Source organism: Cucurbita pepo, chromosome 4, assembly GCF_057944985.1.
Source record: "Cucurbita pepo subsp. pepo isolate OVF chromosome 4, ASM5794498v1, whole genome shotgun sequence".
Classification (NCBI taxonomy): domain Eukaryota; kingdom Viridiplantae; phylum Streptophyta; class Magnoliopsida; order Cucurbitales; family Cucurbitaceae; genus Cucurbita; species Cucurbita pepo.
Window position 1 is genome coordinate 9,889,088 of NC_141801.1, and position 26,109 is coordinate 9,915,196.

Sequence of the window (26,109 nt, forward strand, 5' to 3'; positions counted from 1 at the left end):
AATTGTAACGGCCAGATCTACCGCTTGCTAATATTGTCCTCTTTGGGCTTTCCCTTTCGGGCTTCCCGTCAAGGCTTTAAAATGTGTCTACTAGGGGAAGGTTACCACCCCTTTGAGGTCTAGCGTCCTTACTTGCATAACGCCTACCGGCCATTTCGTTTCCGGCACATTAGACGTATTTTCAATAGCATATTTGAACTGGTAACACGAAGATTTTTAGTCCTCTGCTCTACCAACGGAGCGATACTGGCCATTTCCTTTCCGACACATTATCTTTATTTATTTTCATAGCAAATTGGTGAGATGAAAATTTTCGGTCCTCTGCTCTACCAACGGAGTGATACCGGCCATTTCATTTTCTACACATTATCCTTATTGTCAATAGCCATTTCATTTCCTACACATTATCCTTATTGTTAATAGCAAATTTGAACCGGTGAGACGAAGATTTTCAGTCCTCTGCCTATAGCAAATTTGAACGGGTGAGATGAAGATTTTCAATCCTCTGCCTTTCCCTTTTGGGCTTCCCCTCAAGGCTTTAAAATGCGTCTGCTAGGGGAAGGTTTTCACCCCTTCGGGGTCCAGCGTCCTTACGGGCACAACGCCTCGTGTCTACCCCCCTTCAGGAAATAGCGAGCTAGGGGAAGGTTGGAGCCCAGCGTCCTTACTGGCACAACGTTTCATGTCTACCCCCTTTCAAGGAACAACGAGAAGGCTGACACATCGTCTAGGGAAGGTTTCCACCCCTTTGGGGCCTAGCGTCCTGGCTGACACTCGTTCCTTTCTCCAATCAATATGGGACCACCACCAAATCCACCCCCCTTCGGGGCCTAGTGTCCTTACTGGCACAACGCCTCGTGTCTGCCCCCTTCAGGGAACAGCGAGAAGGCTGGCACATCGCCCGATGTCTAGCTCTAATACCATTTGTAACGGCCCAGATCCACCGTTAGCAAATATTGTCCTCTTTGGGTTTTCCCTTCCAGGCTTCCCCTCAAGGCTTTAAAACGCGTATGCTAGGGAAAGGTTTCCACACCCTTATAAATGGTGTTTTGTTATCCTCCCCAACCAACCTAGGACATCACATTAATGACATTTTAGTCTAGAGTATATGCTTTAACTAGTTGAGTTATGTTCAAATTGGCTCTCATATCTCCTTCACTTACTCCCTTGCCAAATCAAGCTTTAAATAGGGAGGTTAATTAAAACCGAAATTAGGTCAATAATGTAATTAATAAGTAGGAAGCACTTTTTCAGTAGCTAACCGAACCTAACTAGACTAACATAAAATATATATCATCGATCATGACGTATACTTTGAATAAGTAAATTTCGATAAAATTAAATTCTTATATAAAATTTTCTTTTCATATATTTTGAAACAGACTGAAATGATTAGCGTAATGAGCGTTTAATTAAATCAAAATCACAAAATTTGGTATCACGATTCAATCATTTGAGCATACCCGCATTAGATCTCTCGTTTCCACGTTTAATTATTATTTCAAAAGTGCTACACATGTGATGCTTATATTATAATGTTATGAGCATTAATTTAATAAACATATCAAAATATACTTACTTCCATGCCTCCAATGGTCCCTTTGAGGGATGGTAAGTGCTTCTTATAATTTGTCATAGTTATTATTATAAAATTATTAAGGCCCACTTACCACTATCGTTCATGTGCATATTCTCACGTTGATTCCCGTGATCATGACATGACATTAGGACGTTCGTGATATGTAATTTAGATTTAGTATCTGATGGTCTCGATATTCTCGTACATCTCGTGTGACACGATCACGTTAGCTACTTATCTTGAACTGCTTATAAGAGCAAAAACCATCCCTACAAACCAACACGAGTGATTTTAACATATTTTGTCTTTACTCACCTGCTGTTTTACAAAATTTTAAGAACTCACCCAATATAGAATTGCCTCCGAGCTAAACACGTTCAATTTTGAAGTTCTTATGTTGGGTGATGGTGATTTCCGAAGAATTTTTTTAAAAAAAAATGTGAATAAGAACAAAATATGACTGGCCTTGAGAAAACATTCAAACAAAATAAGTAACATGGTCACGTCACACAAGATGCTGAAACAATCAAATGTTGAAGATTCAAAACCCTAATTCAAAACTCGAACATGGAGCATTTCAGCTCCCGAGCTCCCGAACAACATATTTTAAGTTGTGGACGGACGTTGATAATGGATTCGAAACTCGAGAATTTGATGATAAGTAACGATGATGAACAATATCTCCAATTTCTTTAATCTATTATCCTTTCTATCCCCACTCTAAGCTTAGCCCACATTGTTCATTAATTAATTACTTACTTAATTAATTAATTAATTAATAATAATAAAACTAAAGTATTAAAAAATAAATGGAATATATAGAATGGGTAGGGGCAAAAATGAGAATTAGTAGAAATGGGCCCACCTATAAATCTGTAAAATAGGTTAGTTTTACAATTTCTAGACAAAAAAGGCTACTCTTTCATAATCTCTCTTTAAATACATGGACCATCTTCTCCTTCATAATTTTCAACCAATAATTAACCCTAATTATTAATGGACCATTTATCCAAAAATTCTAATTTTAAATATCAAACATTTACGAGTCACAGCACATTACTAACATCAGTTATATACACTAAATATTTTTAATTTTTTTTTATAAAAAAAATAGAGTAGAGTTATAACTTTATTTTAAAGGTTAACTCGCAGACCGAACAAAATTTTTTATTTTTCATAAATTCAACCTAACCCAAACCGAAAAAAAAATTAATTAAACCCAACCTTTATAGTTTGAGTTGAGTAGTTCGGACTGGTTGGGATATCAAGTCATATGAACACCACTAACCGAAAAGTCAAGAAACAAAAAATTCAAATCCTCATGCTCAAATATTACTGAACTCGAGCAATCTTTTTTTGTCGGTAAAAGACCATGAATTATATATAAATTCGTCTATTTATTTTTAATATAATTTTTTTACTCAGAAATATATATTTATTTAATTAATAAATAGAACCTAGAAATTAAGGAGAGAGTTGTACCTAAATTTTAAGCCCAATAATTAGGCCCATGAAGCCCAATTGTCTTCTATCCAAATATCTCCTTTTTTACCAAAAAAAAAAAAAAAAAAAAAAAAAAAAACTAAATTAATTAATTAATTAATATAAGAAATATTAATATAGCTCATGATATTATGATATTCATTTGGATTTCTTACGTCATAATTTTAAAAAATAATATTTTTCAATTAATTACATTAGATTCACATTAGTTATATATCATAACTAAAAAAAAAAGAGAATTATTTTTATTAGTTTTAAAAAATGAATAAATAAATCTATTAAACATCCATTTAATTTAGTCTTTTTAAAATCTATTTTTTTTTATATTAATTCTTAATCTAAGAGATTTTTTTATTAATGACGTCAAATTTTGTAAATTGTTTAATAAAAAAAACTTAATAGGACATTTAATATAATTTCTCAAAATGGATAAACTGATAAAGGAATAGAAATATTTACAAAAAATGTAAACGACGTCGTTTTAGAGCTAAAGAGCTTCACAGTCTCGTCTCTCTCGCGCTCTTCGTCGATTACAGTTTCTTCAGCCTGCAACTCAAGAATGCTTCACTCTCTCGTTCAAACCACTCTCCCTTCGCCTTACCAATTCACCTCCTTCCGCTTCAACTTACACAATTTCGATTCGATCAATCTTCTTCCCAAAACCCTTTTCCCTGATTTTGGACGCGAATCCAAAAATTCCTTCAAAACATTCATCATTTTCCACAAAAGATTCAGTAAATCCCGCTCCAACAGGCTCAATTCGTCGATCGTCGCTCACGCTTCTTTAATCGAGGCGCCGATTTTGTGGGCTGGTAGAGTTTGCATCTTCTATGCCCTTCTTAGAGTTGGTTTGGCTGGATCTCAATCTAATCCACTTGTTTCAGGTTGTGTTCGTCATCTGTGTTTCTTCATTTCTAGGCTGTTGAATGTTTTTATTTGGAAATCTTGTGTTTATGATTGTTTTTCTTCTCCAGATTTGGAATTCTCCGATGGGGAAATTATCAGTGATTTGGGGTTTTCTAAGTGGTTGGAAGTTGTAAGAGGAAAGCCAGGTTTGTGGGACTTAAGCTCTCTTGCTCATTGATTGATCTATGAACTTATGAACACACTAAATTCAGCAAAACTTGTTATGTTAATATCATGAGCTGAAGAATTCGATCATTTCTACATTGAATGTTAGGCTGGAAGCTATGCTTTGTAACTCTATTTGATAGGACGTTCTTGTTTATAGTTTCCTTTTTGTAATATCTCATTATATGAATGTGATATCTATATCCTACTAAAAGGAGTGTCTGGAATGGTAGGCTTGTAGCCCATCTACAATTCTAAATGATCCTTGTGTGCAATGTTTTTGAGTTGAAATGTTCATTGCAGTTTTAAGCTGCTGCTACATTTCAATCCTGCTTTTAATAATGTGTTTGATCTTATATCCTAGAGTTTGGTATGGTCATTCATGTTCGTGGTTGATCTACAATAACTAATATCCATTGGATGTAAACTGAACTTGTTATGTCAATTATCAACGAAAGGGTCATATCATTATGGGACTTTGTGATGTTGCACCATTTTCTCTGTTAAATGACACTAGAGCAAGAATTATGGTTGTAACAGCCTTGCTAGCAGATATTGTCTTCTTTGAGTTTTCCCTTTTGGGCTTTCCTTCAAGGTTTTTAAGACGCGCATGCTAGGAAGAGGTTTCCACGCCCTTATAAGGAATGATTTGTTCTCCTCTCCAACCAATGTGGGATCTCACAATCCACCTTCTTTCGGGGCCTGGCATCTTCGTTGGCTCACCACCCAGTGTCTGGCTCTGATACCATTTTTTGATTTGTGCGTGTCATCCTTCCGTAGGGGTCATGCTAATCTTCTTTGTATCGTTTCAATTTTATTGGATGTCCCCTTTATTGTGAGATTCAACATTGGTTGAAGAGGGGAACGAAACATTCATTATAAGGGTTTGGAAATCTCTTCCTAGCATACGCGTTTTAAAAACCTTGAGGGAAAGCTCGAAAGGAAAAGTCCAAAAAGGACAATATTTGCTAGCGGTGGACTTACGCGGTTATATTAGAGCCAGTCACTGGACAGTGTAAGACAATGGCTAGTCCCTCTCCATAGTAGACACATTTTAAAACCTTGAGGGGGAGCCCAAAAGAGAAAGCCCAAAGAAGACAATATTTGCTAGCGGTGGACTTGGGCTGTTATAAATGGTATTAGAGCCAGTCACCGGACGGTGCGAGACACTGGTCGGAGTAGGGCTAGACTCTCTCCACAATAGATGCGTTTTAAAAACCTTGAGGGGAAGTCCGAAAGGGAAAGCCCAAAGAAGACAATATCCGGTAGTAGTGGGCTTAAAGCTATTGCATATCATCAAGAATTTTACAGTGAATGAACATTCCACTTTCTTGTTTTTATTGGCAGTGGATGAAGCAGTTGATAAAAGGAAACTAGTGAGTAAATGGCATCCTACCACAAAGGGTACCCTCAGAAGGAACTACCGGGTACCTTCGAAATCCGAAGGACGACGCCTTCTTAAAGCCATCGCATCCCTCCTTTCCGATGACGATCACTTCATCGACGCCACTTCCCACAAGGTTGTAAATCCATTCCTTCCTTTCTATATAATGTGATGTCTGGTATCTACACCGTTCACTCTTCACACACGCAAGCCATTTCCTTTTCGTTTCGTTTCGTTTCATGATTCTCGAAGACATTACGACATAGGAGACGTGGTTTCGTTGTTATAAACATCGCTTGGTTTGTCATTGGTAGGGTTGTCAAATCAGGAGGGAAAGTGCTCATGGGGAGAGTGTTTGCTGCAACAATGTGAGAGCTCTGTTTGATGAGCTTCCAACCCCACATCTTACTGTGGAAATAACTCCATTCCCTGCTGGGCCTCTCAATCAAAAGGATTACACCAAGGCTGAGAAACTAGAGAGAGTGCTCAGATCTGGCCCTTCTGTTTGAGACACTCCTTTTACACCTCTCTGTATTTTGTATCTCAACTTCTCTGTATAGCGTTTAAAGGAATCAATCTCGACCGGGACATCGTTTTAGACATTATATTAGCGGTTTCTATTTGACTTAAAAATTTATTGTCATAAAGATCGAAAAGAAAAGAGCATATGTGAGATCCTGCATCAATTGGAGAGGAGAACAAAACATAATTTATAAGGGTGTGTAAACCTCTCTCTAGCAAACGCGTTTAAAAATCTTGAAGAAAAGCTCGAAAGGGAAAGCCTAAAGAGCACAATATTTGCTAGTGGTGGGCTTGGGCCGTTACAAATGATATCAGAGTCAGACATGATGTGGTGTGGTGGGGGTCCCACATTGATTGGAGAAAGGAACGAGTGCTAGTAAGGATGTTGGGCCCTGAAGGGGGGTGGGATCCCACATCGGTTGGAGAGCCCTGGAGGGGGGTGGACTGGATGTTGGGCCCTGAAGGGGGGTGGGATCCCACATCGGTTGGAGAGCCCTGGAGGGGGGTGGACTGTGATGTGGTGTTGGGCCCTGAAGGGGGGTGGACTGTGAGATCCCACATTGGTTGGAGAGCCCTGAAGGGGGGTGGACTGTGATGTGGAAACCTCTCACTAACAGATGCGTTTTAAAAATCTTGAAGGGAAGGCCGAAAGGGAAAGTCCAAAGAGGACAATATTTGCTAGCGATGGGCTTGGGACGTTACAAATGATAATAGAGCCAGACACCAGGCAATGTACCAGTGAGGAGGTTGTTTCCCGAAAGGGAGTAGACACGAGGCAGTGTGTTATTAAGGACGGGGTGAATTTGGTGGGGGTCTCACATTGATTGGAGAAATGAACGAGTACCAACGAGGACGTTGGGCCATGAAGGGGGGTGGACTGTGAGATCCCACATCGGTTGCGGAGGAGAAAGAAGCACCGTTTGTAAGGCTATGAAAACCTCTCCCTAGTAGACGCGTTTTAAAAACCTTAAGGGGAAGCCCAAAAGGAAAAGCTCAAAGAGGACAATATCTGCTAGCGGTGGGCTTGGACCGTTCTAACCTTGTTGTTACGTGAAAGTCAAGTACGTATCTTGCCCGAATTTGACCATAATGCTCAGCGAGTAGCTCACCAACGAGCCAAAATATGCCGACACAACATAGAAGTTCTAATATTCTAAAGCACGTGGGACCTAAATCATATTTCGATTAAAGTGGACAATTAACTCATTGCAAAACTGTGCCAATTATGGCCGGGTACCTAAGTTGGTTCGAGTGAACGAGCAACACATGATCGACCAACTATACACTAACTCATGACGATGTCTAATGGATTTACTTTTTTTTTTAACATTGCAACGTGAAAAACATGAGATCCAAATATTTATATTTAAAATCACCACCATAATATTTTTTCAAAGTGGCAAATCCAAAATAATAATGCTTGAATCATAATCTTCAAAAATATCAAGAGTCTATACCTTCCACCACTTCCAAAGATTTAAAGTAATAAACAAAATATTATTTTTAAAACTAACGTTTTAGAACCGTGAGGCAGACACCAATATGTAACGTGTCAAAGCAGTCAATATGTGCTTGCGGTGGGTTTAGGTTGTTAAAAATGGTATCAGAGCCCCGACAGACACTAGCCACCTAAAGGGGTCGATTGTGAGATCTCACATTGGTTGGAGAGGGAAATGAAACGTTCTTTATAAGGGTATGAAAACCTCTCCTTAGCAGACGCGTTTTAAAACCGTGAGGCAAATGATTATACGTATCGGGCGCATTACTTGACAAATGAATATAAAATGAAATACCTTACATATTTGCAAGCCCACAAAGCATATTTTTGTGGGGAGTTGATTATGAAAACCCCCTCCCAACAAAGATATTTTCACTTTATTTGGTATCTTCACATTCATAATGCCTTCCATTTATAAGAATTAAAGGCCTTAGTGGCCAATTGGTAGCCACTTCTTTCTCATAATATTGCCCATTAGTATCATTCTCATAAATGCCTTATCAATTTGGTACCCACATGATTTGATTTGAGGTACAAGCATATTAGGGTTTGGTTGACACGTAACCATACGGGTATACATCGAACTCCAAAATTTAAAAAATCTGATTGGTTATGTCGGATAGCATTTTGGGTTGAGTTGGGTTATTTTTTGGCTCGATTTTGCAACATGGCCACGTTACTTACTACTCGTTTCTTAAGAGTAAAGATTAAGAGTAAAGACTATCCTCACATATCAACATAAGTCATTCCAGCATGTTTTGTCCTCACTCACATGCATTTTAAAAAAGTTCCCAAGAAGTTACCTGACGTAGAATTGCTTCAAGTAAAATACATTTAATCGTAGAATTGCCACATCACATGCTGTAATGCCCCAGATCCACCGCTAGCAGATATTGTCCTCTTTGGGCTTTCCCTTTCGGGCTTCCCCTCAAAGCTTTAAAACACGTCTACTAGGGGAAGGTTTCTACATCCTTATAAATGGTGGTTTGTTCTCCTCCCCAACCAATGTGGGACATCACAATCTACCCCTCTTCGGAGCCCAACGTTCTCGCTGACACTCTTTCCTTCCTCCAATTGATGTGGGACCGCCCCCAAATCCACTCCCCTTTGGGGCCTAGCGTCCTTACTGGCACATCGTCTTGTGTCTACCCGCCTTCCAGCGAGAAGGCTGACACATCGTCCGATGTCTTGGCTCTGATACCATTTGTAACGCCCCAGATCCACCGCTAGCAAATATTGTCCTCTTTGGGCTTTCCCTTTCGGGCTTCCCCTCAAGGCTTTAAAACATGTCTCCTAGGGAAGGTTTCACACCCTTACAAATGGTGGTTTGTTCTCCTCCCCAACCAATGCAGGACATCACACAAGCCCACGCCCATGTCCCATTGCCCCTCCCAGTCAAACACACCATGCTACTCTCGTTCTTTCTCGTAGCCGCCACATTGCGTACTCTCCCCATCCCGCTCGAGTTAATAATTTGAATCCATTGAATAATCTTAGAAACATAATTACACATCATGTTATTTTGAAAGTCAATTATTTGAATTTCATGTTTAAACTAAGGAAGCACCAAGGACACCTTACAGCTAGAATCACATTTTTCAAAAACCTTTTAAATCATTTTCAAAATTATCTTATTTATCACATTATATCTCATTTCTCCAATCAACAAGTGACAAGTGGATAATGCATTATTATATTCGTAAAGGGTATAATGGGTATAATAAAATAATAAAAAGAAAAACAAAATAGAACCCTCATACGTAAGTCACTAAATGAGACATTTACATAAATTAAATCTTAGTTTAAAATTTTTGTAGCTATTGAAACGTTTATGAAAGATAAAATTCTACTGCAATCTGTTCAAAACTTACCTAAGTTTAAAAGAACGGTATTCTGTCACGTTCACTTTTGTTCAACATTTGAATTAATAGGAGTATTTTTAATGTTTTCGAAAATAAAAAAAATATATTATTTAAGAAAGAAAAAAATTATTTAATAAGGGGTCGAAGTCATAGACTACGACCGACCACGTCGATTTACCGATTTATAATTTAATCAAATATATGTATAATAGTAAGTCACATAATTAAAATGTTATAAGACATATTTAATTTAGAGGTAATTTTCAAAGTAATTATTTCAATTAATTTATTTACCGCATGTGTCTAATTTGTAACTTATTATGTTCTTTATTTTTCAAAATGGTAATTATTTTAACTCCATTTTTAAAATTTTTTTACCATGATTTTGAATTTTAAAAACATTTACGTGAAATTACCGTAAAAGACGATTATTAAGCTTATAAACTAATAAATTCAAATATATATTTTAAGGTACTATGTTTGACGACTCGACTTTTCTAGATTCAGGTCAGCTAAAAATTGATCCAAAATGCATGTGTTCTTCACAAACTTGTAAAAGTCAATGAAACATGATTATTTTTAAATAAAATAAATGAAGTTTGCTCGGATTTTCTCTATAAAACGTTGTAAATACATATTAAAATTATACAAACTTCAAAACATAGGTTTGCTCGGGTTTCATCGATATTCTTACATACCGATAAGCTCGATATCAACATACATGAATTCCATTTCTACTGTGTTCTAAAAATATAACAAAATATTAAAAAAAATTGTTGAACCATGAAAACTATCCTCACAAATCAACGCATGTCTAAAAATGTTTTGTCCTTACTCACACGCTTCTCGAAAAAAAAAACCGCTTAGAAAATCACCTGAGGCTAAGGCATCGATAAGTAAGGTGCACGTTTTTTCAATTCTAATATAGAATTACTCTCATTCGAATATGTTTATGATTATTGATGTACCTTTTGTTTATTCGAGCGTCGTACGAAAATAAAATGATTTTAAATTTGTATAATTGATCGTGATATTTTATAATAAAGTGAGATGGTTAATATAATATTAGATTTTTTTTTATTATTAAAGAAAAAAAAAATGAAGATAAATGATATTTCCAAATGCTTCCAAGATTGGTTAGAGAAGATTGTCCTTAGCATTCAAATTCAGGAGACACCGACATGAATGTGACAACTTTTGCTTCATTTTCCTTGTGTTTTGTTCTTGTCTTAAAAAATACAAAACCTTAAAATTCGTTGTGTTGTGTTTTTTTTTTTTTTTTTTTTCCTCACAAAATGTAAAAATGGTATTTTAATTTTTTTTTAATTAAAAGAAGGGAAAAAAATACGTATAAAAGAAGACAAATATTTCACGAGAAAAACCGTAAGAAAGAGGTAATTGAACTTTAGAGATACATACGAGTTGAGTTGGAAAAATCTTTTGAATCAATTTGAAATTGTCGTTTCGTTAGGTTAGTTACATGAGTAACGTGAATAGAGTTCATAACCTAGCCCAACCGAACCTAATCCTCCAGTTTTTTGTTGGTTACCCGAATAACCCAAATAGAGTTCATAATCTAACCTTCTAGTTTCAGGTTCGGTTGGGTTGAGTTGAGTTGTCGGGATATTTTTCAATAATTTAAAAAATTATTCACATTAATAATATATGCATATTTGCTAACATCGGTCACAAACATTAAATTTCTTAATATTTTAAAAAGTAGGGTACGGTTTGAGTTGGATTATAACCCTATTTTTGAGTTGGTGGGATTGACCCGACAAAAAATTCAACTTGCAAACCAAACCAATTTTTTTCCAAAATTTTAACTCAATTCAAATTGAAAAAAAAAAAATTATCTTATGTATGATGTCACGTGCCCAGTGGCCCCTGCACGTGTTATGTGTTTGATATGATGTGTTATGACGATATGTTATGCTATGATGATATGTTATGATGATGTGATATGCTATGATGACATGAGATGTATGACGGTATGATACGTTATGACGATTTGTATGTTTGAGATGTCATGTTGCACTATGACATGAATATGCTTGCCAATTAAATGTATGAGATATTAGGACACGTATGATAATGAGGAGTTCTCTGATGCACAACCCTAAGTAATGTGTTATGAATGATATAATTTATGAAAGTTTATGCATGCATGTTACCTAGAGTAATATACGAGGAATGTATGGGGTTGTGCCGCATGAATGGTTTAAGATAAAAAGTATAGGGACCTCATGCACATTGTATGTTCACGTGCATGTGGATACTTTCTTTTTATGATGAGTACGGACACAAACACTATGATGATGAGATGATCATCATGCTTGACATGATGCACGACGGTCTCAATACCTCTGGACGTCTGATTATAACCAACTAGCCCGACCAGCAGGCCCAGGGGGTGTGGTGTGCGAGTCCCCTTGGTGGGCCTATGCTCACACGTGTGAGTCATGTGTCGGGAAGTACTACACATCCAATTTGTCCGGACTGGAAGCACCCTATTCATGATTGCATGTGTTTGCATTCCCTGACCCTAATAGTGAGGTCACTCACTGAGTATTTCTTAAAATACGCAATTCACGTGCTATTCTTATATTTCACGTAAAGGCAAGACACCCATGTACGGTTGACGACGTCATCACATCGAAAACCATGGAAACTGCACAGGGTAGTTGCATTTATTTTCACTTGTTGAGGAGTGAAAAGAGAGATTTCCAATATAGATTTCCAATATCTCTCTTCATACCCGTGAAAAGAGATAGAAAGCAACAAATATACACTCGAATACGATCATGGACGAAAAATAAAGAACCAAAGCAATAATTATCTATATCTCTATCTATCTATATAGATATAGATGACGCAAAACGTTAAGAACCATAGATTCTCAAATAGTGATTGAAATATTTTAAAAAATTGCATTCTACCCCCTCAACGTTTCAAATTTACATACTCGAAACATATAATAGGTCAATTCAAGCTCAACGAGCCGTGTTTCGATTTTTAGAAAGATAGTAAAGACCTTAATTGTAAAGGCCAAAAATATGCTTGGTACAACCATGTGCCTTGTCCTACACAAAATTAAGGGCACTTCTCTGATTTTTGGAACAATATCGTGTAAGGTCTATGGCCTTGGATTAAGTGCTGTCGTCTTACGTTTGGAGTTTAGTAAATGTCGAATTCATATGTTTTTTTTTTATAATTTCTATTTCTATCAATTTCCCCTTTTTCCCATACTCAATTATTATTTTATTTTATTTTATTAATTTTATTTTATCATTTTAGAGCTGAGTCCCACGTATGGGTATTTAAGTAAATGACACTATTTTCGTTCGAAAGCTTATGTTCAAAGTGGATACTCGTTCTAAAAGATTAAACGATATCATGACCCTGATTTTGTTTTCTTTTAAACAGTCCCCCAATTTATTATGTAGGGTCGAGTTACAAATTTTTCTAGTATATATATAATTAAAAACTCTAAAAAAAAAACGTCAAATTATACATTAATTTTTAATAATAATAAAAAAAAACGTGTTCAAATTCTTTTGTCAATTTATGGTAACCACTTGTCCTAAAAAAATAAAAATGTCGTGGTCCCAATTTTGTTTTCTTAAAAGGGTCCTCATTGTTTGTGTGGGGTATATCCTTCAAACTTACATGTGAATGGTTGATGCTTGCCAAATAGATTTTTATCATATATATATATATATTATTAAAAATTCTATTAAAAATATCAAACGTATAAATTTAAACTTTAAAAAAAAACATAAACTCAGAGATATTGTCCGATTTGGCCTATTTTGGTCGGTCTCACGGTTTTAAATGTGTCTATTAGTGAGAGTTTCCATAATTTTACAAGAAACGTTTCGTTCTCTTTGGAAACTGTGATATTGTGTCGCGGGTTGAAGAGAGGGAATGAGATTGGGATGAGAGGTGGGTAAGTTTTATTTTATTTTTTATTTTTTAAATAATTCTTTTTAGTTATTTATTTATTGATTATTATTATTTTGATGTATATTTTTTTATAACTATTTTTATTTATTTATTTTTATTTTATTAGGCTATTACACACACTGTATATTACCTTTTACTCTTTCTAAAAGTAAAAAGTTCCAGTCAGGCAAGTAACATAGTTGGAAGCGAATTTATATGACTGACATGGGCTCCTTTTTTCTCGAGTAAAATTGGATATGCATTACTTCACTGTACACCATCCATGTACATGCACATGAGTTCACTAGACAGATATTGATCATTCCTAGGTTTGATTATGGTGATTGTATACCCGCACAGTCGAAAACAATGAAAAAAGAAGATAGTTTGACAATCAGTAAGTCATAGGAAATGCATTGATTAATCTCCTGATCAACTGATCGTAACAAACGACTACTTTATTAAAGTTACTTTGATAAAACATATAGAGAGGTTTTACTTCTATTTTTTTAACTATTCTACTTTTTACTGTGTGCTTTTACGAATGTAATGTTGTCCTATCAATTTATCATTTTTTTAAAAAAATCATTCCATGAAATATTAAAATAAAAAGTTTGAAACTTCACGAGTTATTTTAACTATTTAATTATTAATTTAAAAGTGTATATATATTATTATAAACCAAAAAAAAAAAAACATGTTTTAAATTTGAGTAAATAGTATTTTAAAGATAAGGACGAAAATATAAAATAATAAAAGCATGATACTTGACGAAATTAAAAAATTTATTAATGTAAATAATGTAAACAAATGGGACCCATTGTTACTTAATTTAAATATGAACATTAAATAATTAAAAAAGAATTATTGAAATTTATGAAAATGATTTTTTTTTTAATTGGGTATTTTAAAAATAAATAAATAAATAACGGAAAATAAATGTAAGTCAAGTGTTGCACGATTTAGAGACAGATTTTTGAGCGAAAAGTAAAAAGTAAATAATAAAAAGATAAATACTTTTTCTTATCCCGACATCCTTACTTTTCAGTTTACACTTTTTTCTTTTCACCTTTTATGCCCATATTTTTTTAAAATTCCGATTTTAAATTATAATTTAAATAACAAATTATCTCCAATATTAATAAATAAAAAGAAATTAATTAATGTTTTTTGTTTTGGATTTCTTTATTTTTTACCGTGGTAGAAAAAACAAATGTAAAACTGTAAAATTTTCGTTATAAAAAGGAGGCAAACTCTAGTGCTAACTCCCCACCAAAAATTCCACTTTCTTTCTTCTTTAGTTTTTTCACTCATTGCTTATGCTTGAGATGGGAAAAGCTAGGGAGCCTAACTTCCTCGTCTTATTCTTCTTTGGTTTGATCTTAGGGTTCGGGATTTCGAGCGAGGGTTCCCAAATTCGACACTACAAATGGGAAGTCGAGTACATGTTTTGGGCTCCTGATTGTAATGAAAATATCGTTATGGGAATCAACGGCCAGTTTCCTGGACCTACGATTCGAGCCAACGCTGGCGATTCTGTTGTTGTTGAGCTGACTAATAAGCTCCACACTGAAGGTGTTGTCATTCACTGGCATGGAATTTTGCAACGAGGAACTCCGTGGGCTGATGGCACTGCTTCCATCTCCCAGTGTGCTATTAACCCAGGAGAAACGTTCTTCTACAATTTCACTGTTGATAACGTAAGATTTGAGGATGCACTATATAGCTTTTTTTTTTTTTTTTTTTGTTGGAATGCAATGTTTAGTGGATGATGATTTTTTTCGAGTTGTTTTTGCAGCCTGGGACGTTTTTCTATCATGGGCATTTGGGAATGCAAAGATCGGCCGGGTTATATGGATCTTTGATAGTGGATCCTCCACAAGGAAAAAAAGAGCCATTCCATTACGACGGAGAAATCAACTTGTTACTTAGTGATTGGTGGCATCAAAGTATTCATAAACAAGAAGTTGGTCTTAGCTCCAAACCTATCCGTTGGATCGGTGAGCCGCAGGTAATTAATTATTAATTAAGAATTTATATCTCTAAGTAAATTAAACGACTCAATCTGGATCTAAACATATCCTTTTTTGTTCTTTATTCAGACCATACTCTTAAATGGAAGAGGGCAGTTCGATTGTTCAATTGCAGCTAAATACGACAGTAATTTGGAGCCATGTAAACTAAAAGGAAGTGAATCGTGCGCACCTTATATCTTCCATGTTAGCCCCAAGAAGACTTACAGGATAAGAATTGCAAGTACCACTGCTTTAGCTGCCCTCAACTTTGCCATCGGGGTACGTAAATTAAAGGGTTCAACATCAAATTCATTCATATATAAATTCCAATTCAATTAATTCAGATGATTATTCATTTATTTTTATTTTTCATTATTTTTAATTACATAATTAATTAATAAAATATTTCAATAATGACATATAGTTACGTAATTATTATTATTTTATTAATTTTTTACAAAATTTTAATATAATGTTTAGAGTTGAAAAGAGATAAGATGTCATATTTAAGGAAAATAATTAAATAGTAAAAATTAAAAACAAAAATTGTCCCTTCCTAATGTAGAACTTATCTCCCAACCTTGGGATTCCTAGCATGTCTTGTCCCAATGTTTTTTTTTTTTCTCCTTTAATTATATTCATTTTAAAAATTAATTTATAATTATTTTTAAAAAAATAAAAAATAAAAGATTTAGGGTTTAGTGACATTTTCTTTAATTAGTATAAATTTTATCAATTTTAAATTAAATTACTAAAATTATTACCTAAGTTTCTATGAAAAAAAAACATTATTTTTGTGGGATTTTTTTTTTAAGAATTAATTTCATAAAATTAAGAGGGTAATTACATAAATTATTTTTTTAAAAAGATTATTAATATTAAAATTATTATCTAAGTTTAAATGAAAGAAAAAACATTATTTTGTGGGATTTTTTTAAGAATTAATTTTATAAAATTACGAGGGTAAGTACATAAATTATTTATTTAAAAAAAATTATTAATATTAAAATTATTATCTAAGTTTATATGAAAAAATATATATATTATTTTTGTGGGAGTTTTTTAAGAATTAATTTCATAAAATTAAGATGGTAATTACATAAATTATTTTTTTAAAAAAATTATTAATATTAAAATTATTATCTAAGTTTATATGAAAAAAAAACATTATTTTTGTGGGATTTTTAGAATCAATTTAATAAAATTAAGAGGGTAAGTACATAAATTATTTTTTTATTATTATTATTATTAAAATTATTATCTAAGTTTATATGAAGAAAAAAAAACATTATTTTTGTGGGAATTAATTTCATAAAATTAAGAGGGTAAGTACATAAATTATTTTTTTTTAAAGAAAATATTAATAATATTATAATGTTTTTATTTAAAAAAAAAATATCATCATAATTATTAACGAAAAAGTAATGTGGGACAGAATTGTTCAATCATACACACAAATAATTTATCACAAGTAAAATCTCTGTCTTTTCAACGGTCATAATCAAATAATTTCATTTTTTTTTTTTACAAAATTTTTAATTAATTTTAAAATTTTCAAAGTATAATTATTTAGATATTATTTTTTTAATAATTTTTTTGTTGTTCTTCAGAATCACCAATTGTTGGTGGTAGAAGCCGACGGTAATTACGTCCAACCATTTTACACCTCCGACATCGACATTTATTCCGGCGAGTCCTACTCCGTCCTCATCACCACCGACCAAAACCCATCGGAGAACTACTGGGTCTCCGTCGGCACCCGCGCTAGGCATCCCAACACGCCGCCGGGACTGACCCTCCTCAACTACCTACCCAATTCCGTATCCAAATTACCCACTTCTCCGCCGCCGGAAACCCCCGCCTGGGATGACTTTGACCGGAGCAAAAACTTCACTTATAGAATCACCGCCGCTATGGGCAGCCCTAAGCCGCCGGTTAAATTCAACCGTAGGATCTTTCTCCTCAACACTCAGAATGTAATCAACGGCTACGTCAAGTGGGCCATCAACGATGTCTCCTTAGCCCTCCCGCCGACGCCCTATCTCGGTGCCATGAAATACAATTTACTCCACGCCTTTGACCAGAATCCGCCGCCGGAAGTGTTCCCGGAGGACTATGACATCGACACGCCGCCAACGAACGAGAAAACGAGGATAGGGAATGGAGTGTACCAATTCAAAATTGGGGAAGTTGTCGATGTGATTCTACAAAACGCTAATATGATGAAGGAGAATCTTAGCGAGACTCATCCATGGCATTTGCACGGCCATGATTTTTGGGTTTTGGGTTACGGAGACGGGAAATTCTCGGCGGAGGAGGAGTCGTCGTTGAATTTGAAAAACCCGCCGTTGAGGAACACGGTGGTGATATTTCCATATGGGTGGACGGCGATCAGATTTGTGGCTGATAATCCCGGGGTTTGGGCGTTTCATTGCCATATTGAACCGCATTTGCATATGGGGATGGGGGTCGTGTTCGCGGAAGGGGTCGAAAAGGTCGGGAGGATTCCGACCAAGGCGCTGGCTTGCGGTGGCACAGCTAAATCGCTGATAAATAACCCTAAAAACCCCTAGAAAGAAACCCTAAAATACCCTAAGATGGGATAGGGGAAATGTTTTGGTGTTTGGAGATAATAATATTAAGAATTCGTGTTTAATTAGGGTTTAGGGTTTGTGGAAATGTTTGGGTGTTCGGAGAGAATAACATTAAGAATTAGGGTTTAGGGTTTAGGGTTTGTGGACGTTGTGTTGTGTTGTATTGTTGAGTTTGCAAATGTTTTTCTTGTATTGTCGTAATTTGTGTAGAGGTTTGTGAACGTAATAAAATTTAATGGGGTTTTGTTAGTTTTTTGTTTCTTTCTCAGGTAATGACCTAAAATTTGAAATCGTTAGTAGTTTCAATGCTGCTCGAGGTCAAGATACGCTTGCAAAGTGCACGTGTTTGATGTCACAACTGCATTCTTTTAGTAGCGAAATAACGATTGTGCAGCACTTGTTCAAACCTAGCGAATAAGTTAGTCGTGTGAAAATCAAGCACGATTATGACGTTTGACACTCGAAGGTATTCCCGGCCAGACAAGTTAGGCATGTCGGTCACACACCTTCCTTCAATTATTTCAAGACAAAATAGAATTAATATTTAAGTTAATTTTGATTATAGGAACACATATCAAATAATTAGTGCTATATTTACCTAATCTATTTGTACATTTTGGTTTGATTTGATTTGATTACTTTTCAATAAGCGATTTGAATTTTGAGCTATAAATTTCAATTTTTTTTAAAGAACATGATAGTCGGTTCGAGCATCTTCAAAATAATTCATAACAGACAGACATCAGGTCGTGTGTCAGCGGGGACGTTGAACCTCAAAGGAGGTGGACATTGGACGTTGTGTCAGCGAGGACGCTAGGCCCGAGCAGACGTGGATTTTGAGATCTCTCATCAGTTGGAGAGGGGAACGAAGTATTCTTTATAACAGTGTCGAAACCTCTCCAGCCCAAACAGAAAAGACTAAAAAAGTTATCCAACGCTTTTCAAATCAGCTCGGGAATACACATTATTCTATCATAAGTTATGCTTGTTGAACGATCATGTTGATGATAATTATATATATATATATATATAGACGTTAAATTTCACAATACATATATTTGATATTGATTTTTTGTGAAAATTACCAATATGAGCATAGTTCAGTAGTAACTAGTATATACTTGTTCGAGATTCAAATTTTTAAATCTCTAAATTTTTTTATTCCGATCGAATATAATTCGATACGCACCACCACTAATACCAAAATATAAAAAGTAGTCTATGAGAAAATTCATTAAGCTACATAATGGCCTCAAAACTAAGTGGAATTTGGATATTATCTAATAATACACTTGGTGCAATTCATAATGGGCTTATCTTAATGCTTTTGTAATTACTCTTAATAATGTATTAAATAAACTAATTATATATATATATTAGTCATTGTTTGCAAAATTTAAGCCTAAATTTCAGGTGATGAATACGTTATAGTACAAATTTATGAATAAAATTTCAAGAAATTTAGTGCCATGTTCAATTTCTCACTAAAAAACGAAAAAAAAAATTTGAAAATGAAAGCCCCAATAATTCTTCGTGATATTTTTCCATTGCAATTACTCCTCATTGGAACTTTTTAATAATTGAATCTATATATAATTAATAACGATTCAAATTTCAAATATATATTTTTTTAATTTATTCTTCTCATATACATCCAAAAATTTTAATCAACGCCTATCATCATGGCAACTGCCAATACCAGACGAATGGAAACGTCTGTCTATGGTTAAAATCGAAAAATCTTACGAATATATTTTTTTACGGATATATTCTTCAAAATAACATTGACGTGACGTGACAATGAATAGATAATATCGTATCTTATTAAATATGAATACCAACCTTATTATCATCACAACCATCCAAAGGCTCATTGGATGATTGACATGTTTCATTTGGCAAGCATTGAATGTGCATTCAATGAAGAGGAAGAAAACAGCTTTAATCATAGTATGGGATATGCCCAACTTAAACAAATAACCTCATAAATACAAATTCACATATTTTGACTCCATTCCATTATGGATTCAAAAATGAAAATTACTAAGAAAAGAGAAACCAAAATAAGATAAATTCCTGCTGTCTTTACTGAACAGATAGCAAAATGAACAAACAAGTAGAGACTAGTTGGTAGAATTACATTAGCACAAATTCGAACAAATTCGATGTAGTGGCAGAAGAAAAATACACAAGTTACAATACAAATACCGAACCATTTGGCGTTACACTTTACAAACACTAATTTGTAATTTTGGATTTAGTAATATAATCCCCAGTTCACTATAGAGTGAAAATAACACTTTTACTATCTCATTCTGAAGCTGTAATTTTGTAGCATCACTTACCCTTCTTCTATGTGCAATTTGTGTCATAGCTAGCAAGTCCCAACAATTCTGGTCCTTCCATTCTAGGGTTATTCTCAAAGCTGCACCAAACAAAATAAACGTGAACGGTAATACAAACAAAGCTACAGTGGGCAGACAATGTGCACATGTACTCGTTCTGATTATTTAACTCTTAATTTCCCAGCCTCCTATCACAGAAGTCCCCGAATCTGAGATGACTTCCAATCATACAAGTTGTAGGCCCAATGCCCAATAGTGAGATTTACGCCAGCCAACCAATTGAGAAGCTCAGAAGTCAACTAGAGGATCTGAACCAGAATAATGGTTTGTGCGAGGGAAGGGTAGATGAGTAATAAGAGCAGTGGCTCCTAGTCATCTATTGTGTGGTAAGGAGTGTGCCGGGAAGGAGGATAGTGATTAGTTAAAGAGATGGTCTCAGAAGATGGTGGGAAAGCTTTCTATGGAGTTCAGGCATCTCAAAGGTTATGTATCTCTTCTAGATACATCAATTTCAGAGCCTAAGCACAGCAATACAAGGGAATTTAAATCTAAAAACACATGATAATAGTAACAAAATATCTCTTCTAGATACATCAATTTCGGACCCTAACTTTGATCTAAACACAGCAATACAAGGAGGATTGAATCCACGTCATATGATAAAAACACATCATAAAAGTACTGTTCACTCTCTCCTCATTTTCCCTGTTGGTTCATGTTTGCAGGAGTGTTACTAGGAAATCTTTGATGCAATTCAAATATGGAATAGTAATAGAATAAAAACAGGGAGGAACGAACTACGCAGTGAGTAAGAAAGAAATATCGAAGCCTACTTGTTTAAAGGTATGTGCTCAAATGGTCCACTGGTTGGTATTGTTCCACACAAGTCATTATTTGAGACATCTCTGAAACAAAGGAGACATAATCCATCATTAAAAGATTGCATGACATAGCGCAAAATTTAAAGAGTGATCCATCAAAGCAAAGGTTCCTTTTGTGGGCTTGTTTACTTTATGCCCTTGAACATTTTTTTCCATATCTCTAAGCGCAGTTTCTTACCCAAAAAAGAAATGGAAAATGGAAAAATTATACAAAGACTTACACCACTTTAAGGCTCGTAATTCCAGTAAGTTCTCTCGGAATTGGTCCATTTAATCGGTTGTCATTAAGCCGCCTGCAAAAATAAAAATGAAAGTACAGGAAAAAATATTAGGAAAAGAAAGGGCCGCTAGAAAAGAAATTCATCAGAATGTTTTAAAAATTCTGTTCCTAAAACATGGATTAAAGGAAGTTGTTCATTAGAACAATGTTGAGTGGATTATAAAAAATCAAATGTTCACAAGCAATAACTTCTTATAAAATTATGATCATACCATCAATTATCAATACTGTTGGTCAATAAAAATTGGAGATAGAAAGAAAATAAAAACCCCTAATCCAACACAACCAAGCTAAACAAGGATGAGCAACATAAAATGAAACTCACAAGAACACAAGAGATTTCAATTTCCCCAATGAAATTGGAATCCTCCCAGTGATGTTGTTGTTATACAAGTCCAAACTGATGAGGCTCTTCAAGTTTCCAAGCTCATCTGGGATAGTTCCATGAATGTTGTTTTTGTAAAGTTCCCTACACATTTAGTAGCCAGAGAGTACAAAAAAATCAACAATCAGTACAAAACCAGATTAAAGTACTAAACCCATGCTCACATAAATGATTAACACATCAAAGGAGATTTACATCAGAAGTAATCAAGAAAGTGAGGAACAGAAAAATACAAGTTCAAGGGTTAATTTGTGAATAGACCTCTCCTTAGACTACTTACTACTCGGAGTTACAAGAAAAGGGTAGCAATGGAATTATGGGGGTACAAATTGGAAAATGGCTAGAAGAGATGTAAGCATGGGGCCCATTCAACTGAACTTTGAAATGTATTGGGGTAGGGTGAGGGTTGTAAACAGTTTTTATGCAAGTATAAGAGTTAGTAGAATTTGGAAGTAGTTTGTGTGAGAGAAGCTGTCCAATTCTCCTGAGTGGCATTGTCCTTGAATTCTACCTGCTAGTTGATGAAACTGCCATTTCAAATCCTACTAGTTTTTCATGGATTTTGGAAGTCCTTCCATAAAGTAGAAACATGACCCCAAAAAATAATTCTCTTTCAAGAAATAACTTAAATAACCCTATAGAACTATTGACAAATCATATCAATCAAAGAACATAGGTGAAGCTACAATTAGAAGCACCACGAAGAAGGAAACATTAAGATTAAACAACATACAGATATTGCAGGTGCTCGAGCCTTCCTAGTTCAGGAACCAGATGTCCAGACAGATTGGAATTGCCCAAGTCCCTGCAAAATAAAATCGGACTTCTGATCAGCGGCCAGCGCCAACAACAATCCAAAAGTACACAAGCTTTTAGACAAGTAAAGAGATATGTCCTGAACAAGACTCTAACACCACAGTGTTGGATTTCACTTTCCTCAAAAGACTATCGTCCATCTTTAAGCTGCAGAAATCGTTTCACTTCACAGAGAAGACAGACAGCCCTCATCCGACAATAATTAAATACAACGAACAACAAATTTCGCAAAACGATCGATTGAATCCTCGTCCAAAACAGAAAAAAAATAATACAAGAACGAAACCACACAACACAAAAAGATACAAAGACAGTAAAAAAATCAACGAAAAGCGTAACGGAAAATTCCGGGATTCTAAATAAAGAACAGATAAAAGAAAACAGTTGAAAAACTAATCAAATAGTAAAAAGAAACAAAGAAACAGAAACCGTACACTCGGGTAACGCGGTTGTCCTGGTTACAAGTGATGTGGAACCAAGTACAGGGGTTGACGAGAGTAGGATCCCAACTCTGAAGCACGTTATCAGGATCGGTCAAGCTCCGACGGAGAGTATAGAGAGCGTCGCCTTCGGAGTTAGCAAAAGCAACCTGCAGAACGGAAATTAGGGCTACGAAAAGGAGAAAGAAGAAGGTAGAAGTCCAGAACCGAGTCGCCGCCATGGCTAACCCTGAGACTGGATCAAGCGGCGAAAAACCCTGCAATTCAGTGAATTGATGGGAGAAATTTGAACGGAAAATGGTGTAATTTTTGAGAATTTGGATCGAAAAAAGAGAGAGAAAGAGGAAGAGACGGAACGGAAATGGGGGAAGTTGGGGTTTCAGACGTTGGGAATGCCAACGTAAACAAAGCGTGAGCGACTTTCTTGAGATTCTCTTTCTTTCTTTTTTTTTTTTTCTTTTTTTTTTTTTACATTTTTTTTAATTTGTTAAATTTTATTTTTTTTAAATCTTTTCTCTTTAATAATAATTATTTTTTTTATTTGGCATATAATAAATTTTAAAAAGACGCCGGTCGTCTTTGGGCTTTCCATTTCGGGCTTCCCCTCAAGGCTTTAAAACACGTCTACTAGGGTGAGGTTTCCACACCCTTATAAAGGGTGTTTTGTTCTCCTCCACAACTAACGTGTGACATCACAATTCACCCCCTTTAGGGCCTAGCATCCTCGCAGGCACTCTTTTCTTTCTCCAATCTATGTGGGACCTCGCCAAATCCATCCCCTTTGGGCCCAGTGCCTTTATTGGCACACTGTCTCATGTCTACCTTCTTCAGGGAACAGCCTCCTTACTGTCTACCTTCTTCCGGCTTCCCCTCAAGGCTTTAAAACACATCTACTAGGGTAAGGTTTCCACACCCTTATAAGGGGTGTTTTGTTCTCCTCCCCAACTAACGTGGGACATCACAATTCACCCTCTTTAGGTCCCAGCGTCCTGACACTCTTTCCTTTCTCCAATCAATATGGGACCCAGCCAAATCCATCTCCTTTGGGCCCAACGTCCTTACTGACACACCGTCTCGTGTCTATCCCTCTTGGGGAACAGCCTCCACATTAGTTTGGTGTCTGACTCTAATATGTCTACCCCTTTAAGGAATTGTCTCCTTACTGTCATAAATTAATTTAATTTAGATCAAATTTATAATTTAGCCAATAAAAATACAAAATTTTGAAAAAATAATTTTAATATAAAGTCTAAAATATAAATATAGTGGAAATGATGGAAAAAAGCACTAGCTTTTGGAATTTGGAAGGTCAAGAAATTTAAAGACCCTTTTGTCATTTATTAATTATTTAAATTGTCCTTTCTCCCATTTGGGTCAAAAAAGTAAATTACAATATCGTCCCTTCAAAATCCCTCTCTTTAATGCAAAATTGTAATCGGAATATACTTGTTTTATCGAAATTACTTTCGCCATTTTTGGCATTTTTCTTCAACAAAAGGCCCGTGTAGCTGCTGCTTAGGTTCGGTGTAAGCCGATCTCACATCAGTTGGGAGGAGAACTAAACATTTCTTATAAGAGTGTAAAAACTTCTCCCTAACAGACCCATTTTAAAATCGTGGGCTTGGGCTCTGTTACCACCTGCTTTCATAGAGCCGGATATTGTAAGTGATATGAACGTACCGGTATTCTTTTAAAATATTATTGCAATTTGATTCTCCATGATATGATAAATGAATTGACTCCATCGTTTTAATATTTTAAAAGGAAAAGAAAAAACAATTTTCAAAATTATAATAATACATGAAAAGACCATATTGCCCTAGTCAATCAAATGTTTTTTTTATTATTATTATTATTTTTCTTTAATGAAAATTATTGTAAAAAAATCAAATAATAAAATTATTTATTTCAAAATTTAAGGATTAATTAAAATATTGGTAATTATTTTATTTTTTATTTTAATTAAATTATAAATGAAAAATACGTGGCAAGAGTAATGGAAGGACAAGTTCAATCAATTTGACCAACTCCACTATCCAACGACTTTGACTTTTTATTTATTTTTATTTTTTTAATTTTTAAAGTTGAAATTATTTCCGATTTGGAGTTTGGTCTTTGCTTTTCTTCTCATTTATGATATTCTAACCTCCCCACCCACGTTCACATTTTTTCGGTGAATTTACTTAAATACCCTCACTTTATTTCAATAATTTCAATAATAACCCTAGTTTATAACTTTATTAAAATTTTAATTTTACCAACAAAAATAAAATCAACGGTAAAATATTTAAATTCATTTAAATATTTAAGTCGAACCAAAGTCCAAAATATGTACTTATTTTTATTGACGTTGAAGATTCAAATCTCGACATTCATGTTGGTGCTGCTGTGAGACACGGAATCCTCGTTTAAACTGAAAAATAAAGGAGAACGTGGAAGAGATATTCACGAGGTGAGGTAAGGATGGAGAAGTCTTTTTTGTCCCCGTCCCTGCCTCATATTTCAATCTTTTATCTCCACAAAATTTTCTATTTATTTTTGCGAGGATCGAGACAGGGATTCTTCGTAAAATTTCGTGAGGATCGGGTTCGTGCACACAGTGAGCAGTGGCTAACAGGAATTTGGACGTGGTCGAGGGTGGAGTCTTTGTCCCCATTCCCGACCCGTTTATCTAACCAGGAGAAATCTTTCTCCACTTTCTAGAGATGTCTAGTTAACTTGGGGTAGGACGGGAGTCTGGGCTGAAGTTACATAAAAGAGTTTAGCGAAAAGATTAAGCTTTTAAAAATGTGAAAGCCTCAAAATGTACAGAAAAAAAAAAAATAGAAAATAAATAATGATTCCTTAAAATAATTCAAACGAAACATGATTATGTTCGGTGAAAAGATTTGACCTTCTAAATGGGAAACCCTAGATATTTGACTTCTAACCGAACCGTGTGCTTGTTTACCCTCAACTCCACGTAACGACCACTCGGTTGCTACAATTA

At 34.9% G+C, this 26,109-nt stretch overlaps 3 protein-coding genes and 1 non-coding gene across 4 annotated transcripts; 2 read left to right on the forward strand and 2 right to left on the reverse strand.

The window, feature by feature from the left end:
* Positions 1-3,558: 3,558 nt before the first annotated feature.
* LOC111794024 (uncharacterized) lies at positions 3,559-6,142 on the forward strand. Its single transcript, XM_023676129.2, has 4 exons — positions 3,559-3,966; positions 4,057-4,134; positions 5,501-5,673; positions 5,852-6,142. Exons 1-4 carry the CDS (start codon positions 3,642-3,644, stop codon positions 6,044-6,046), a joined length of 771 nt encoding a protein of 256 aa, XP_023531897.1. The 5' UTR covers positions 3,559-3,641; the 3' UTR covers positions 6,047-6,142.
* Positions 4,888-4,995, reverse strand: LOC111794155 (U6 spliceosomal RNA). Its single transcript, XR_002815046.1, has one exon. It is a non-coding gene; the product is annotated as a U6 spliceosomal RNA (small nuclear RNA).
* Positions 6,143-14,617: 8,475 nt separating the features above from the next.
* On the forward strand, positions 14,618-18,222 carry LOC111793728 (L-ascorbate oxidase). Its single transcript, XM_023675748.2, has 4 exons — positions 14,618-15,064; positions 15,163-15,375; positions 15,467-15,658; positions 16,990-18,222. Exons 1-4 carry the CDS (start codon positions 14,684-14,686, stop codon positions 17,950-17,952), a joined length of 1,749 nt encoding a protein of 582 aa, XP_023531516.1. The 5' UTR covers positions 14,618-14,683; the 3' UTR covers positions 17,953-18,222.
* A 1,815-nt stretch (positions 18,223-20,037) lies between these two features.
* LOC111793855 (leucine-rich repeat protein 1) lies at positions 20,038-23,502 on the reverse strand. Its single transcript, XM_023675917.2, has 6 exons — positions 23,115-23,502; positions 22,598-22,669; positions 21,805-21,948; positions 21,421-21,492; positions 21,152-21,223; positions 20,038-20,398 (listed from the first exon to the last, which is right to left on the reverse strand). Exons 1-6 carry the CDS (start codon positions 23,339-23,341, stop codon positions 20,326-20,328), a joined length of 660 nt encoding a protein of 219 aa, XP_023531685.1. The 5' UTR covers positions 23,342-23,502; the 3' UTR covers positions 20,038-20,325.
* Between the last annotated feature and the right edge of the window lie 2,607 nt (positions 23,503-26,109).

Bases quoted from the DNA above. Each gene is read 5' to 3' on its own strand.
- LOC111794024 (XM_023676129.2), top strand. From the start codon at position 3,642: ATGCTTCACTCTCTCGTTCAAACCACTCTCCCTTCGCCTTACCAATTC. The intron at 4,135-5,500 runs GTTTGTGGGACT...TTTTATTGGCAG, and splicing joins AGTTGTAAGAGGAAAGCCAG to TGGATGAAGCAGTTGATAAA. The intron at 5,674-5,851 runs GTTGTAAATCCA...TGTCATTGGTAG, and splicing joins TCGACGCCACTTCCCACAAG to GGTTGTCAAATCAGGAGGGA.
- LOC111793728 (XM_023675748.2), top strand. From the start codon at position 14,684: ATGCTTGAGATGGGAAAAGCTAGGGAGCCTAACTTCCTCGTCTTATTC. The intron at 15,065-15,162 runs GTAAGATTTGAG...TTGTTTTTGCAG, and splicing joins ACAATTTCACTGTTGATAAC to CCTGGGACGTTTTTCTATCA. The intron at 15,376-15,466 runs GTAATTAATTAT...TTCTTTATTCAG, and splicing joins GTTGGATCGGTGAGCCGCAG to ACCATACTCTTAAATGGAAG.
- LOC111793855 (XM_023675917.2), bottom strand. From the start codon at position 23,341: ATGGCGGCGACTCGGTTCTGGACTTCTACCTTCTTCTTTCTCCTTTTC. The intron at 22,670-23,114 runs GTACGGTTTCTG...TTTATTTTGCAG, and splicing joins GACAACCGCGTTACCCGAGT to GGACTTGGGCAATTCCAATC. The intron at 21,224-21,420 runs GTAAGTCTTTGT...CCTTTGTTTCAG, and splicing joins ATTACGAGCCTTAAAGTGGT to AGATGTCTCAAATAATGACT.